The sequence below is a fragment of the Sinocyclocheilus anshuiensis genome, unplaced genomic scaffold (assembly GCF_001515605.1).
Source record: "Sinocyclocheilus anshuiensis isolate Anshui unplaced genomic scaffold, SAMN03320099.WGS_v1.1 scaffold522, whole genome shotgun sequence".
In the NCBI taxonomy this organism is placed as follows: Eukaryota; Metazoa; Chordata; class Actinopteri; order Cypriniformes; family Cyprinidae; genus Sinocyclocheilus; species Sinocyclocheilus anshuiensis.
In genome coordinates this window covers 555,358-571,526 of record NW_015544185.1, presented here as the reverse complement: position 1 = coordinate 571,526, position 16,169 = coordinate 555,358, and the positions used below count along the sequence as shown (strand labels likewise).

General features: G+C 34.7%; 2 protein-coding genes across 7 annotated transcripts in view; both read left to right on the top strand.

The window, feature by feature from the left end:
• Nucleotides 1–12,076, top strand: part of LOC107696449 (transcriptional enhancer factor TEF-5-like) — a 39,798-nt gene extending 27,722 nt beyond the window's left edge. Inside the window, exons 4-15 of one of the 6 annotated variants that reach the window (XM_016496780.1) lie at nt 673–737; nt 1,061–1,123; nt 3,564–3,575; nt 5,466–5,594; nt 5,689–5,732; nt 5,816–5,872; nt 7,933–7,994; nt 8,105–8,241; nt 9,849–10,022; nt 10,184–10,327; nt 10,410–10,562; nt 11,412–12,076. In XM_016496780.1, coding sequence (XP_016352266.1) covers nt 673–737; nt 1,061–1,123; nt 3,564–3,575; nt 5,466–5,594; nt 5,689–5,732; nt 5,816–5,872; nt 7,933–7,994; nt 8,105–8,241; nt 9,849–10,022; nt 10,184–10,327; nt 10,410–10,562; nt 11,412–11,525 — 1,154 coding nt within the window. In that variant the 3' untranslated portion in view covers nt 11,526–12,076. Of the gene's footprint in view, nt 1–672; nt 738–891; nt 955–1,060; nt 1,124–3,563; nt 3,576–5,465; nt 5,595–5,688; nt 5,733–5,815; nt 5,873–7,932; nt 7,995–8,104; nt 8,242–9,848; nt 10,023–10,183; nt 10,328–10,409; nt 10,563–11,411 lie in introns of all 6 variants that reach the window. The other 5 variants (XM_016496779.1, XM_016496782.1, XM_016496781.1 and 2 more) reach the window with 5 other exon arrangements.
• A 2,536-nt stretch (nt 12,077–14,612) lies between these two features.
• The window catches only part of LOC107696415 (sphingomyelin phosphodiesterase 2), an 8,813-nt gene continuing 7,256 nt past the window's right edge, over nt 14,613–16,169 (top strand). The window contains exon 1 of the mRNA XM_016496726.1: nt 14,613–15,001. The gene's annotated coding sequence lies outside the window, so the exon portion shown is untranslated. The remainder of the gene's footprint in view (nt 15,002–16,169) is intronic.

Here is a 16,169-nt window from a genome sequence, read left to right as displayed (position 1 = left end):
ATATATATATATATATATATATATATATATATATATATATATAATACAATGACATATTCTTCAAACATTTCTCAATTAAATAGATATTAAGTAGAAATATATTTTTCTAGTATTTTTTTTATTATTTTTATTTATAGGCATTATTTATTTTATATGTAGGTAAATGGTCAGTATTTAAATAAATAGTTAATAGAAGTTAGTGTTTTTAAGCCATAGGTTCCTTCAGGAGTTTCACAGTAAATTAAAACTACTTAAATTACTGCTTTATATTACAAAAAATAGCAAATATAAAGCATGGGACATTCACACTGATTTTTTTTTTTCTTAATTAGAATTTTTTCCCAGTAAACATCCTTAAAACAATACATTTACTTTAGAAGAAATAAAGTCTTGTTTTCAGAGAAATCTAACACATTTATCATTGTCATAAGTTTATTTTTCTTTTAACATTTGAATACTGCTGCTGTGAAATATTAATTGGCATTGAATTGAAAATATGATGGCAAATCTAGTATATAAAGCCAAAAGCTTTACTTTATTCGTTTTTCTATTTGTGGTTTCAGTGTCAGGAATTCTGCCAGTGTTGTTGAGAGATGCGTGCTTCTCTTTCATTGCTTTTGTCGCCACCTTTTGGTCACTGTGAAACTTACAGAAACGTTTCTTTCTTCTCAGGTCGCAATGAGCTTATTGCCAGATACATCAAGCTGAGAACAGGCAAAACCCGCACAAGAAAACAGGTATTTAATGCACTTCATATATATATATACTATTGATTGCACTAAATATTTGTTTGCATAACAACAACTTTAATAACAGTTTTCAGTTCAGTAGGTGAAATATTCCTGACTGTGTGCATGTGTATTTTTGTTAAACTATCTCAAAATTCTTCAGGTATCTAGTCACATACAGGTGTTAGCGCGGAAGAAAGTTCGAGAGTATCAAGCAGGTATAAAGGTAGGTTGGAAACGCGGATCTTTTCCCTCTTTGGTTACGGCTTCTCTCTCTTTCTCCTCCTCCTCCTTTTCTTTTTTCCCCCCTCTTTGGCTTTTCTGTTCTGCAGGTTTCTAGCCATTTGCAGGTTCTTGCCCGGAGAAAATCTCACGAGATACAGTCAAAGCTGAAGGTATGCGCTTTCCTGCGGGTGGGGCGGGGCTTAACAGCATTTGCCTTTGCAAAAACCAATGAGAGATCGCTAGAAGTTCCAGTTATCTATTGGCTGAATAAAATCTCGAGGAATGAGTGCTTGCATCAATATTTGGCACAAAAACAAAGTTGGAAGTGCTACGGAAACTTGTGTCATGTAGCGTAGTGCTTTGTGTTTGGCGCTGCTGATTGTCGTCGAGGCTGAAGGTGCATGAATGGCTGAGATCTTTGCCTGTTGGCTTTCCTGAAGCTCACTGTTTCTTCAACCTTCCTTTCCTTGCATCCAGACTCAATGTGTGTGTCACCAAGACTCAGTTTTGACTGGTAAAGTCTGTCTGAGAAACTGCTGGATGTCACAATACTGTAATGAGAATTAGCGTTCGACCAGTATGGGTTTTCAAATGCAGATTATTTTATGAGTCTGGCCGAGACGTAAACATATTTGTTGAAATTTAATTAAATCTTATTAATATTATCTGTCTGTGTGTGTGTGAATAGAGAGAATATGTAATATAGTTGGCCTATGGTAAAAATCCTTTGTTTAAAGGATAACTTAACATTTTTTAAATGTGTAAATTTAAATTGTTTTAAATTTAAATAGTGTATAAAGTGATTTTAATCAGGATTGCACAAAGTTAGAATAAAATACTGGAATATATTTGTTTTATTTTGAAATGTTTTTGCCTTACACTGAGGATAAGTGGGTTAGATTACAAAGTTACATAAATATAATTTGTGTAAGCAAAAAGGAAAAATTGAAATCGCATCATATGACCCCTTTAACATTAAAATGTAGCATTTGCATTAATAGCGATGCAGTATTTTTGATTATTTTAGATTGTAATGTTTGGCACCCCTTGCCAATATATTCATGAACTACAAGACAGAAGTAAATTATTTTAAAGGGATAGTTCACCCAAAAATGAAAATTCAAGACCTTCGTTCATCTTCAGAACACAAATTAAGATATTTTTGATGAAATGTGAGAGCTCTCAGAACCTGCATAGACAGCAACGCAACTGAAATGTTCCCAGGTCCAGAAATGTAGTAAGGACATCGATAAAATAGTCCATGTGACATCAGTGGCTCAACTTTTGAGAAGTTTAGTGACTCAAGTTTTGAGAAGCTACGAGAATACTTTTTGAGCGCAAAGAAAACAAATATAACTATTTTTTCAACAATTCTCCCCCGAGTTACGTCTTCCGCCATTTTAGAGTGTATCACAGTGCATACGCACGCTTTCCCATAAGCATAAACAACACTGATTACACAGATTACGTTCATGCGCGCGCTTTCTCCCCCGAATGTAAACAACGCTGATTACGTCGATTACACCCCTGGGTACTCTCCAAAATGGCGGGAGACGTAACTCGGGAGAAGAACTGTGAAATAAATTATTTTTGTTTTCTTTGCGCTCAAAAAGTATTCCCGTAGCTTTGCAAAACTGAAGTTGAGCCACTGATGTCACATGGACTGTTTTACGTATGTCCTTGCTACGTTTCTGGACCTGGGAACATGTGTTCCGACGATGAACGAAGGTCTTACGGGTTTGGCTTCCGCCATTTTAGAGTGTATCACAGTGCATACGCACGCTTTCCCATAAGCATAAACAACACTGATTACACAGATTACGTTCATGCGCGCGCTTTCTCCCCCGAATGTAAACAACGCTGATTACGTCGATTACACCCCTGGGTACTCTCCAAAATGGCGGGAGACGTAACTCGGGAGAAGAACTGTGAAATAAATTATTTTTGTTTTCTTTGCGCTCAAAAAGTATTCCCGTAGCTTTGCAAAACTGAAGTTGAGCCACTGATGTCACATGGTCTGTTTTACGGATGTCCTTGCTACGTTTCTGGACCTTGGAACATGTGTTCCGACGATGAACGAAGGTCTTACGGGTTTGGAACGACATGAGGGAGAGTAATTAATGACAGAATTTTTTGGGTGAGCTAACCCTTTAACATTAAAATGTAGCATTTGCATTAATAGCGATGCAGTATTTTTGATCATTTTAGCTTGTAATGTTTGGCGCCCCCTGCCAATATATCCATGAACTACAAGACAGAATTAAGTTATTTTCAAAAATGCACATTATTTTTATTTTTAGTGTTTATAAAAAATTTTTGTTCAGGTATGTTGTAAAAACATTGATCAAATGGACTTAAAGTATGTGGCACATTTTTTGCACAAAGTATGACAATTTCTGCCTGACAAGCTGTTCATAGGTGCATATTTTTCTTAAACTTTTTCACACTTACAAGCAATTTTAAGGTCTAGAAAATAATTTGATAAGCTCTAGAATAGAATGGACTTTCATGTAGTTAGCATACATTCAAAACTTTGCTGTCAGAGACAAAAGGTTTAGTAAAATTGCTCTCAAAATATTGTACTAATGGTCTTTCTTTCTTTTGATTCAGGCAATGAACTTGGTAAGTGTGGATTTGAATTGTGCGAATTATTGTTGACTTTTTATTTTTGCTTCGCTTTGCTTGGCTGTCCTGCACAGGTTCAGCTTACACTGCCATTATAAAGTCCTCTTCTCTGGCCCTGCGGTGTGCATAGATTGCTCATAATTCTTGTGTCAATAATGTGCCTGGCCATTTTGCTCTCTGAAGTTTCCATGTCGTCTTTTGTGATGTACTGCAGATCATACAGGCTATGATTTGTGAAACAACACCACTTATTGTGGTCGTGCTTCCGAATTAGCTGCAAGTCTTTTCATTATCCACGTTCATTTATTGTGATGCAAGGTGATGTGCTACACGCTCAGCCTCTGGAAAACTGGAATGTCATGCCAAACGTATAGTTCATTTCTGCTTTCATTTGTGAGGCATAATTTAATATCCTTTAAGAGGGAGCTTGACCAGATTTGGTGAATGACTGGTGAGCTTGAAGACAAAACTGGAATGTAGTTCAAAAACGTGTGTGTTTGTTTGACATCCCTGGCCAGTATGTTGCTTTTGCTTTGCTGGCTGACTAATAATTGATATCTTTCAGATACCTGTATTGCTTTTGCCTTTTTCCTCTTCTTATTGTAACTGTAATTCAGAGACTCTTATTAAACATGATTTTAAAAGGCTTAAAGACAGTCTGCATGTTCAGTAACTAATTATTGAAACTTCTACATAATGATAGTGTTAGCAAGGCAGCGGACTAGTTAAAATGAAAATTTGCTGAAAATGTACTCACACTCAGGCTATCCACAATTTAGATGAGTTTGTTTATTCATGGGAACAAATATTGCATGACATCACTTGCTCACCAATGGATGCTCTGCAGTGAATGGGTGCCGTCAGAATGAGAGTACAAACAGCTGATAAAAACATCACAATAATCCACAAGTAATCCACACCACTCCAGTCCATCAATTGATGTCTTTTGAAGCAAACCGCTGCCTGTTTGTAAGAAACAAATCCTTCATTAAGGCGTTTTAACTTACATCTGTTGTTTCTGGTCAAAATATGAGTTCATAATCCATAATAACGCTTCCATCCCGTTGTCCTCTCACATCAATACATACCGTATCAACACATTTGTTTAGAACTGTTTTGATCTGTTTTTTTGTTCGAAATGGTTCTTGATTTGTGCATATTTCTCTCCTGATTCAGACAAGGTGACTTTTTCAATGGAGAAAGCAATATTAAAGATGGGGCTCATATTTCAGCCATAAGTGATGGTTTAAAGTTAAAACTTCTTAACAAAGGATCTTTTTTTTTTCTCCAAACACACAGCTTTTGGCTTCACAAGGCATTGACTGATGGACTGGAGTGGTGTGGATTACTTGTGGATTATTGTGATGTTTTTATCAGCTGTTTGCACTCTCATTCTAAAATGAGAAAATCATTACGTTTTTAGAATGTTCAGCATTCTAAAATCTAACAGCAATGGCATCATAAAAATATTTGCATACTGATTGTACTTTCTGACATCTGTTTGTATACTGTATTGTGTTCTTTTTTTTTTCGTTCCTGCATCCATTTAATCTTCTAAAGCTGCCTTTATACTGCAGAGATGGTTTTGCAGCTCTATGTGCTGATTTTAATGCACAACTGAAAAAAACAAGAAACGTGAAGCCTAAAACATCAACTTACCTATAACTTTAACACATTTCCTTTGTTGTCTTGCAAACACTGTAAATGTGAATCCTCTTTGTGATTCATATGGTGCTCTCTGATCTCCTATTGTTTCCCCTTCTTCTCATGCTTTTGTCTTGCTTTATAATAAATCAGCAGGCTGCTTTGCATTCATTAAAATTAACAATGATTTTGTGGGTATTGTCTTGGGGATTATTCTGCTCACCTGTGTCACCATCTCCTCAGGATCAAGCGTCCAAAGACAAGGCTCTCCAGAACATGGCAGCACTTTCTTCCGCTCAGATCGTGTCCCCAAGTCTAATCAAAACCTCTCTTCCGCCTCTTCCGCAGTCCCCCTACCCCCCGTCTGCACGGGTACGATTTAGATCGTTGTATTTAACCTGGAAGTAACCTTTTACACAAATTATGGAGCGATTTGATTTTTTTTTTTTCACTGCTGTTTTTCCAGTTCTGGCCGACCCCCATCCCAGGCCAACCCGGACCCTCTGAGGAGTGAGTAACTCATGAATTCATACGTGTTTCTCTGTGTGTTTGTGTATCTGGCACGTTTAATGGATCACGTTTTTATGTATCAGGCTGGTTCTTAAGCACAATCCAGGAAGAAGTCCTGGGCTTGGCCGCATCAGCTACGCGTAAGTTCCCTCCACAGAGCTTGAACTGATCTTTCGCTAGAGTTAACATCGATTCACTGCTACGGATGAGAATCTGGTTCAGATTGCATTGACAGTAGTATAATAGGTCCAACCGTTTCAATGACTTATTTGACAGATTCAAACTAGTATCTCTACTATAGTTTTAATTTTATTAAAAATTGTAGTAAATTTGACATTTTTATTACTTTTTGTGTTTTTTAATATTTCTTTTTAGCTTTTTTTTTATTTCAGTTTTACTTTCAGTTATTTTAGTACTTCAGCTTAAACTTATTTCAGTTAATGGCCAAAGCAACATTTCTAATTTTCGTTAAGTCTTTCGTCTAATACGTCTGTATGCAAGATTACTATGCACTTGGAAAATATAGAAATATTTATATATAATTATATAACAATACATGATAACATACTAATGCATAATAATACAATAATTTCAGGAAACTTCCTGTGCCTGGAAAAGTCATGAAAGTTATGAAAAACTCCATCCATTTCTATAAAATAAATTGTCCTAGCTATGCTTGGCTCTAAATTATTTAATTATACATTTCTCTGTGCAATGTTATTGAATGGTCTAGTAATTACAAACAACTGCGAAAGTCGTGGAAATTCATTGGTGGTTTAAAGTAGTGGAACTCTTATTATTCTGTGGCGGCCACTCTTTTTCATCACATTCGGTTCATATTTGAAGCTCACAGTTTGGCTAAAACTTGGTTAGATTTTACTGCAGATTCAGTAGGGGTGCAGGAAATACCGTTAGAGACCGATTTTAGTATGCTGCTCTGTCTGGGTTCTGCTTTTTACTCCCATCATTATTCACAGGCAGCCTGCTAAACTAATTCCTCTCTACATCGTGGGCTCTGTGGTCTCCGCTTCTGTTGAGATCTCTTGAGCGCGTGTGTTATCAGACGTGAGCTAGCGCACATGACTGTTGTGATGTTACACTCCCACTCTGAAGTAGGTGAACTTGCGCTTAGCTGAAACGGCCAAAACAAACAGTTGTGGGATAATTGAAGTGTCAAGGTGTGAAATATGCCACTTTTAAAGCAAAAACAATAACAAAGGGTTCCCACGGTCATGGACAACTGGAAGACACCAGGAAATTTGTGTTTTGTAGGACTGGAAAGTAAAGCGATAACGCACTCAAAAATGAAACTCCGTCATTATTCACTCACCCTCACGTTGTTCCAAACCTGAATGAGTTCCTTTCTTCTGCAACAAAGAAGATATTTTGAAGAATGTTGGTAACCAAATTGTTGACGGTAGCTATTGACTTCCATATTATAGAAATAAATACTATGGAAGTCAATGGCTACCATCAACTGTTTGGTTACCAACATTCTTCAAAATATCTTCTTTTGTGTTCAGCTGAAGAAAGAAGGGATGCACCGATGTATCTGCCAAAAATCGTTAGTCGATATTGGCCGATTGTTTAAAAACAGCTGGTGATATATTAAATATTATACAGTCAGCTAGTCATTATCACAAAATAAACCCCAGACAGGGTGATCAGGACCTGAATGTGAAGCGGAGTAGTCTTGATTTAAGCGATAATGACTGGCTTATTGTCCATTGTGTATTTCACAACTACATAGTGGACAAGATATATTGATTTCAAAAAGAAATTTTGATTCCATTTTCAGAGTATATATTTGAAAATCTTGACCATTAATAAAGTGAATATACATTTTTCTAGTTATCCTTTGCTCTGGAATATTAATTAAATTAATAATCAGCTGGATATTGCTATTGTCTAGCATAAGACTTGTTTACAAGCCATACTGATGTATGATTTGTGAGTGAATCATTTTTTGACTCGTTCTTTGCATTCGATTCAGTTGAACTGGCTCACCAATCAGTCTAAATTATTCAATTACAAATTAGTTTCATCTAAATGATTTTTAACAATCCTTATCCAGTAGTCGCAAGTGATTGAAAATGGTCAAAACGTGTGGGAACCCTGATAAGGTGTTGTTTAACCCAAGTAATTAATCTTTCATGTGCAAAATAACTTTGATTCTAACAAATCCTGAACGCTTTTTCAGCATCAAGCCATTTGCACAAACTCCTTACCCAAACCTATCAGGACCTGTTCAACCACCCTTATGTGAGTATACTAGTGCACTAGTCCATTTCAAGCACAGCCCACCCCGCTTCAGTTTCTTCTGTTTATGTGCATGGTTGAGTCTTAACTGGCGCCCCCTTGTGTTTGTGCAGCATATGAGCCTCTGGCCCCTCCTCTCCCGCCGGTTGCCACCGCAGTGCCCGTGTGGCAGGATCGCACCATCGCCTCCTCCAAACTACGTCTTCTGGAGTACTCCGCGTTCATGGAGGTCCCGCAGGACCAGGACTCTGTGAGTAGACAGGAGCGCTCCACAAATATGCTTATCTAGAGAGTTAAGGGGAGAGTGATATGGATGAGTGTGGTTAAAAAAAAAAGGCTGAGTAAAGTGCGGCACTGTGTTCTTGTACGTGCTCATGATCCGACGTTTGCAGCGTCTCAGAGCGGCCTGGTTCACAGTAAATGCTGCTTCACACGAAATCCATCTCCAAATTAATATGCATTTGGGAACTCATCATGCGCCAACTAGTTCCCAAACTTGTGATGAGAAGCACATACAAACAGCTGTTGTCAACAAAAGAGAATCTTGTAGGCTCCCTGTGGTTTTCCAACCAAAATGAAATCTAGATGGTTTAATGTTTGAAAATGTGGAGATTAAGACACAAATATTAAATATAAATATTATTATTGTAATTGTACAGTTGAATTGCAAAATAAATTGTTTTAAATTATAATAATTTAATCTTTTTTTTTTTACTTGGTAAAAACTACAATAATATATCTTATATTCTTATTACTTAGAAATAATAATATTAGGGCTGTCAAATGATTAATCGCGATTAATCGCATCCAAAATAAAAGTTTTTGTTTACTCAATATATGTGTGTGTACTGTGTATATTTATTATGTATATATAAAGACACACACATACAGTATATATTTTGAAAATATTTACATGTATATTTTTATATTCATATAATTGATATTATATATAAATATATTTAATATATAAACATTACATATTTTTCTTAAATATATACATGCATGTGTTTGTATTTATATATACATAATAAATACACACAGTACACACACATACAGTACATTATGTGAACAAAAACGTTTATTTTGGATGCGATTAATCGTTTGACAGCACTAATAATAATCAATAAAATAATTATAATTATTATTATAGTCATATTAATATACAATTACAACATTTCTGGCCAAATTTGCGGCCCTACAAATAAGCACAGCAAGCCTGGAGCATAAAAAAAAATCTAAAGATCTATTAATAATACATTTATTAATAAACTTTTTATTAATAAAAAATAAATAATAATCTAATTTTAAACACAAAAAAAATCTGAATTAATTAAAATGTTTTCATTCTGTTAATTTACAAAAAAATTAAGTATGTTAATAAGAAAATTTGATTCCATTTTCAATTTCATGATATAAATTATGTATATATAAATCATGACCATTATACATTTTTCTAGCTATCGTCTGCTACAAATTATTAATTGAATTTATAATCAGATATTGCTCTTTGTCTTAAGTATGTATCAACGTAACTGTTTCAGTGAAAAGTTTATTTGATGAATACTCAAGAATTTCTTAGTATTTGGTTTCAAGTCAAGTCACCTTTAATCATTTGTATTATCAACGTGAATATTAAAATCTCCGACAATTAGACAAAATTAAAAGTTTGTCTCCTTTTGCTCTAACTACATTGTTGCTGACTTAGAGACATTTGAATGAATTCACTTGTTTTTACATATTCATATTTCTTCTTTCAAAATGAGACCGGTATAGCATAGACTAACTTTATTAAAACCAATAGTGATAGCATACAGAAACACAGACGGCTCACAATATATTTGACGTTGTCTTTTACAGTACAGCAAACACCTGTTTGTTCACATTGGCCAGACCCACCCCTCCTACAGCGACCCTCTGCTGGAGGCGGTGGACATCCGACAGATCTACGACAAGTTCCCTGAGAAGACGGGAGGACTCAAGGAGCTGTACAAGAAGGGCCCTCAAAACGCCTTCTTCCTCGTCAAATTTTGGGTGTGTGCATGTCATTAATGTCAATAAGCACGTACACCTTCACAGAAAAGCACTATTTTGGCACATACCTGCCTTGTTGCTTCTACAAACACGACTGATTCCTCAAATCATGCAGCTTGAATCTAGTTGGTTGTAGCTAGTAGTTTGTGTTTCTGTCTCAGGCGGATCTGAACAACAGCGGCGTTCAGGACGGACCGGGCTCCTTCTACGGAGTCAGCAGTCAGTACAGCGGCTCAGAGAACATGACCATCACCGTCTCAACCAAAGTCTGCTCTTTCGGGAAGCAAGTGGTGGAAAAAGTGGAGGTGAGTGAGAGCAACATTTAACTGACTGACTGAAAAGCACTAGCGTTTCTCGGATCTGACCACATTTCTTTTGGACTTACAGACAGAGTACGCTCGTGTGGAGGGAGGGAAGTGTTTGTATCGAATCCATCGCTCTCCCATGTGCGAATATATGATCAACTTCATCCACAAACTCAAGCACCTGCCTGAGAAATACATGATGAACAGCGTATTAGAAAACTTCACCATCTTACAGGTAAAAGACTTTTAACAGTCTGTCATGTTTATATTTATCTGTATTGTTTTATAGGCAAGTAATTTTTCCACCTAAAGAAATGGAAAAATCATTTTCATAACACATTTAAAATGAGGAATATCAATGATCTAGAATTAATTGCATTCATTATTAAGTTGTTTTATATGTTTAATAATAATATAATTATAAAAATATATCATTTTGAAATGTAATAATGATGATGATAATCTTAATAATAGTAATATATATTTTATAATCAGAAAAATGATTAAAAATGTGAAAAAGTATAACATAATATAAAAGTATATTTTATAAAGTTAGCAAAATAAAAAATAATAAAATTTCATATATATATATATATATATATATATATATATAATTATCAGATAATTATGAAAATGTTTAATATTTAATGATGATAATACGATAATGATGATAGTAGTAATATATTATTTTATTTTATTTTTTATTGTTTATTGCTTGAAAATAATAAGCACAATCATTATGACATTATGTTGATATTAATAGTAATATATACATTTATGATCAGAAAAATGGTCAGATTTTTTTTCTGTAATTTATTGGAAACCATATAAAATTATAAATATTTTATAAAAATAAAGGTTACAAAATTAAATTAATTATTTACATTATTTTTACATATATATTTATATATATATATATATATACACATTTATTTTTATGTTTATTGCTTGTAAATAGTAATCAAAATCAATATTTTCTACAGGCTATTTACCTTTGTGAAACATGTCAGAATTGAACTTCTGTAATAGAAATGCTGTCTTCAGAGATGTTGAGTGTTTTTCTTCTCTGTTTGATCTGCTGCAGGTGGTGACCGACAGGGAAACCCAGGAGACTCTACTGTGTATAGCGTTTGTATTTGAAGTGTCTACGAGTGAACACGGGGCACAATACCACGTCTATAGGCTCATTAAAGACTAGCACCGCAGCCGCTAGCTGTTCTGACAACAGACTTCTGGTGCTTTGCACAGTCTCTCCGTCACACGTATGGAGGAATATGCCAAATTGTCCAAACATCGGAGGAATACGCCTAAATGTTACAACAACAAAAAAAAAAATTTTTGCTTTTGTTCTAAACCTGGTACAGAATTTGAGTCTTTGAGGACATAAAAAATATAGTATTACTCCGTTAAAAAAAACAAAAAAAAAACATTTTTTTGTATTTGTTTTTTAATGCCTTAAATACAAAATGGGTCATTTTGGTTTTGTTGCATATACAGATCAAAGATGTCTTTTTAAGCTTTGTTGTGTCTCCACGGAGGGAATGTGAATGTGTTTCGATGGGAAAGAATGTCATGAAAGACAATGTTGTGCCATTTATGCAGCATTTTACAGTGATTTAAGGGTGAATCTCACAAAGAAATGTCTCATTTTACCCTAAAATCAGAAGGAAAAATATATACCATATGCATATTTTGAATAAAGAAAATGAAGGCTATTTTTAGGACCAATTTTGCATGTTATTTTCATTATCCACACTTTTTTTTCTCTCTAAATTCTTATTATAATGCAAGAGAAAATGCTATTCTCATTACTCTTAAAACAGTCATTTTTAAGAATGAAAATTAGCACGAAGGCTTTTCTGCATTACAGTAAAAAGATTTGGGAAGCAATACGATTGATGTTCTTCAATATAATGTCATAATGCAAAAAAAATAAAATAACAAATATTAATAATAAAAAAAATAAGCTTGTTTTCTTTATGCATTTTTTTTTCATAAAGAAATATTTTTATATTTTTTCTTTTGATTTTGGGGTGAAATATGACCTGGACATGTTCTTGCCAGGTTTGTGAGGTTTACCTGATTTGTAAATGAGGACCAGGTCAGTCGGCCAGCGGAGGGTTTGCCTTTTTCTGGCCTTTATTCAACTGAATAACTGCAGATGTTACTTAAGTTTCATCGGCTGTCCTTTGAACAAGAGAAAAGGTGTCAGAAACCATTTTGCAGGTACTAAAGGATTTTGAGTAGTTGACCCAAATGTGAGTGCCTTCCTTCAAAGAACACAAATCGATTGATACTCTGAAGTGCCTTTTGACTACCTCTTGACGTAAAATAGTAGGAATAGATAAAGCAATCAATTTCTTTATGCTACGACATGACAAAGTATTTAACTCTGCTGTTCATCGAAGCTTTCGCGAGATGCATGAACTGAGGAAAGGTCAGATTGTTTAAAAGTCAAGTGTGAATGTCACTCTGGTACAAAGAAAGTGCTGCCCGTCGAGATTTTAAACATTTAATCCTGGAACAGTACCTCCATAGAGTTTGTCTGATGTCTTTTTAAATCGGAGGACGTTGCATTGCTGTCATATCTGGTGCTTTTTAAACCCTTGAAGAGAATGGTTGCATTTCCAAGCTGTTTCTTACTCATTTTTTATCTTCACAATATACCTGCATTGTGTACCCATTTTTTTTTTTGCATCAAGTACATTTTTCTTGGAATTACATGTCGGATGCTTTAGTTTTGAGTTAAAGCATCTGTTTTTTTTAACCTGGTGTTAAAGTATAAAAGTGAAAGTCATTAGCATCACCCTGTACGTCAGCACAGATGTGTGTTCTTATGGTTTGTGCATCTCTTTGAATCTCATTTTTAGATGTAAAAATACAAATACTTTTTGATATTAAGAATGCACCAGGTGTTCGACATGAAATTACAGAAATATGCTATTTTATCAGTGCTTAATGGAAATCATGTTTTGCTACTACTGAAAATGTAATGTTTATTTTCCCAGTAGAGAACTAAAAACTTGAATTTTAGACCAGATTCGATGTTTCAAATGCCTGTTTTTGTTGAAGCCATGTAGCATTTTTGTTCCACTCGCCCCTAAAATTGAAAGACGGCACCGTTTGTATGGATAATGTTCTTGGGATGGTTGTTAGACATGAGATGGTGCTCGCTGATAGCAGTTTTATGTCTAGATGCGTTCTGAAGGTACTACGAAATCTTGGGTACACCTTAAAAATGGAAATGTAATGTATATTGGTACAGCCTTAACCTACTTTTTCGTGTTTGAACTTCAATGACGACAGTTTCCTCAATTGTATTTTTTCTTACAGGCTTTTTTTGTTTCCTTTTTATAATTATTGTTATTATAATTATTAATTTTATGTTTGCTCTTTGACTTTCGATTGATGCTATATGCATACATTGAAAATTTTGTGTGTTACTGTTATTTTATGCCATAATCTAAGTGGTGTTGGCAAAAGCTTTCCCCTTGTTTTTACCAGTACATTGTGGCCTTGGTTACCAGTTGTGCATTGCAGTTATGTATATCTTCAATGTTAGGGGTTTGTACGATATAATCAAAACAATGTATAGCAATACCAATAAAATGGCATGGGTCTCCTTGGACCATATTTCTTAAAACACACTTACAACTTTGTACAAGTGTCTTATTGTACAAGTGCCAAAAGGGACTGCGGATGAAAATTAGCCAGTGTTGGCTAAATCTGGCGCATTTTACATATTGTATGTACTATTAATGTGCATTGTCCCTGATTAAATAAATAAATGAACATGAAATTCTCTTTCACATCAATGAGGACGACAAAATCTTCATGGAAGCAGAAAAGGAGCAAGATATATTTGTGTCTGACATTCAGTAAAACTGAGTTAACATGATTATTGTTTTGTAATTAATTCTCATCATCTGCTTCCATCAGTTGCAGAAGTTCTTCCTTTAGAGGGCACTTCAGAAAAGCGGCCTACTTTAACTCTAAAAAAGTATTTTGGTTAAATGTAGGCTATTAATTCTTAAGCACGAATAAAGACCTCCGAGCAAATAGCCTAATTTTAAAATAATTTACCCCGAATTTAATAGCTATTTAATTGAAATTACTCGGTGAATATTTAAAATATGCCCATTAATATTTTGAGCCATTGTTTTTGTCCAAACAGAGTCAATAATAAGTGAGCGTTTCTAAGAAAAACTCATTTTCCCAGCATTCCATTCGACGTGGCGCTGGTAATGACGAAACCGTGACGTCTGACAGTCGGCGTTCCCGCGTTTATCAAGTTTAGCTCATTTGCTACAAAGTAGCTTTTGCATAAAAACAAACACTGTATTGCAATGCAAAACTCGATTATGCGCGATACAAACTCTTGTGTCAGTCACGGGAAGACGCTTTATTTTGCGCTCAGCAGTTGAGAGATGAACACGTTTTCTCATTTTACGAATTAAAAGTTTAAAGTTAAATATCCATCAGACGCGTGTGATAAAACCGAACGATTGGGCTTTTCTACAGACGACATCCAGGTCAGTGGCAGATGAGGAAGTAGCGGTCTGACTGTACTGTAGCCGATGGACAGGATATGATACACACTGAGCTCTCGAGAGTTAGTTTCTAACGTCGAGATCAGATTTGCATTGATAGCGCCAAACTCTGTCGAGTGTGAAGGTAAGATCAGATCTCTTAACAGCGTTTAATTACATGCATTCTGCAGCATTTGAGCACAGATGATACGTGCTGTGATGTTTTGTTATATAATGCAGTTACAGTCGTTTTTAGGTGTATGTATATTGCATCATATGTGTGCACAGTAATCTACCTAACTGTAGTCATTTTATAAACGTTGACATTTACTGAAAATACCACAATGCGTTTTAATGTTAGAAACCGCTGCACCTGCAATAACTTACCTGTTCATTTGTTGACTATATATATATATAACAGTGTGTGCACACACGAGCATTATAGATGAATATGAATGATGTTTTATATGTAAAATGTTTACCATAAATCATTGTATTGTAATGGTACACAAAAACCATGGTTGTACTCAGGCCTGGCTCCAGATATGAGATGAATGGTGGGCTTTAGATTTTATAAAACAACTATTTACATCACTATAATATTTACAACACTATTGTGTTATGTTATGTAGTATTTTAATAAATAAGCTTGTATGACACCAACATTTAAGAAGCCAGTTAAATTTGTACAATTCTTGATTCCGATTTCAATAAAACAGCAAAAACTACAAGCCTAACAAAAATAAGGATAGGTCATCATTATTAAAGACGAGTGAAGAAGAGTCAATAAAATAAGTACTAATAAACAAATTACAAGCATCAGCACAAATAAATAAACAGAACAAAGATGCAAATTAAACACTGCTTTACTGCTTTTAAAGATACAAATTAAACACTGCTTTAAGTTTTTGTAGGCTTGTAAATTGAATAATGAAATGTAAAATTGCTAACACTACATAGTTGTGACTGTATAAATTAAATATAGATGAATCCTTGTTAAAGCTAAAAAAAATTGTATTCAGTCAAGAGCAGTGAGTGATTTTCTCACTCAATCTCTTTCTTGGATTAACATTAAGGGCACTGGCAGCAGCTGGTATAGGAAATTAGGCGCGGTCACTTTAAGAGACAATGCATCAGACTGCTTTCTCAACTGTTTACGTTCACTTAAGACATAACAAGGATCGTGAGTATCAAGGATAACTCACCAAGACGGATATATAGATATAGATATAGATATAGAGATATATATATATATATATATATATATATAGATAGATAGATAGATACACAGAGTTGGAACTGATGCCATTGGT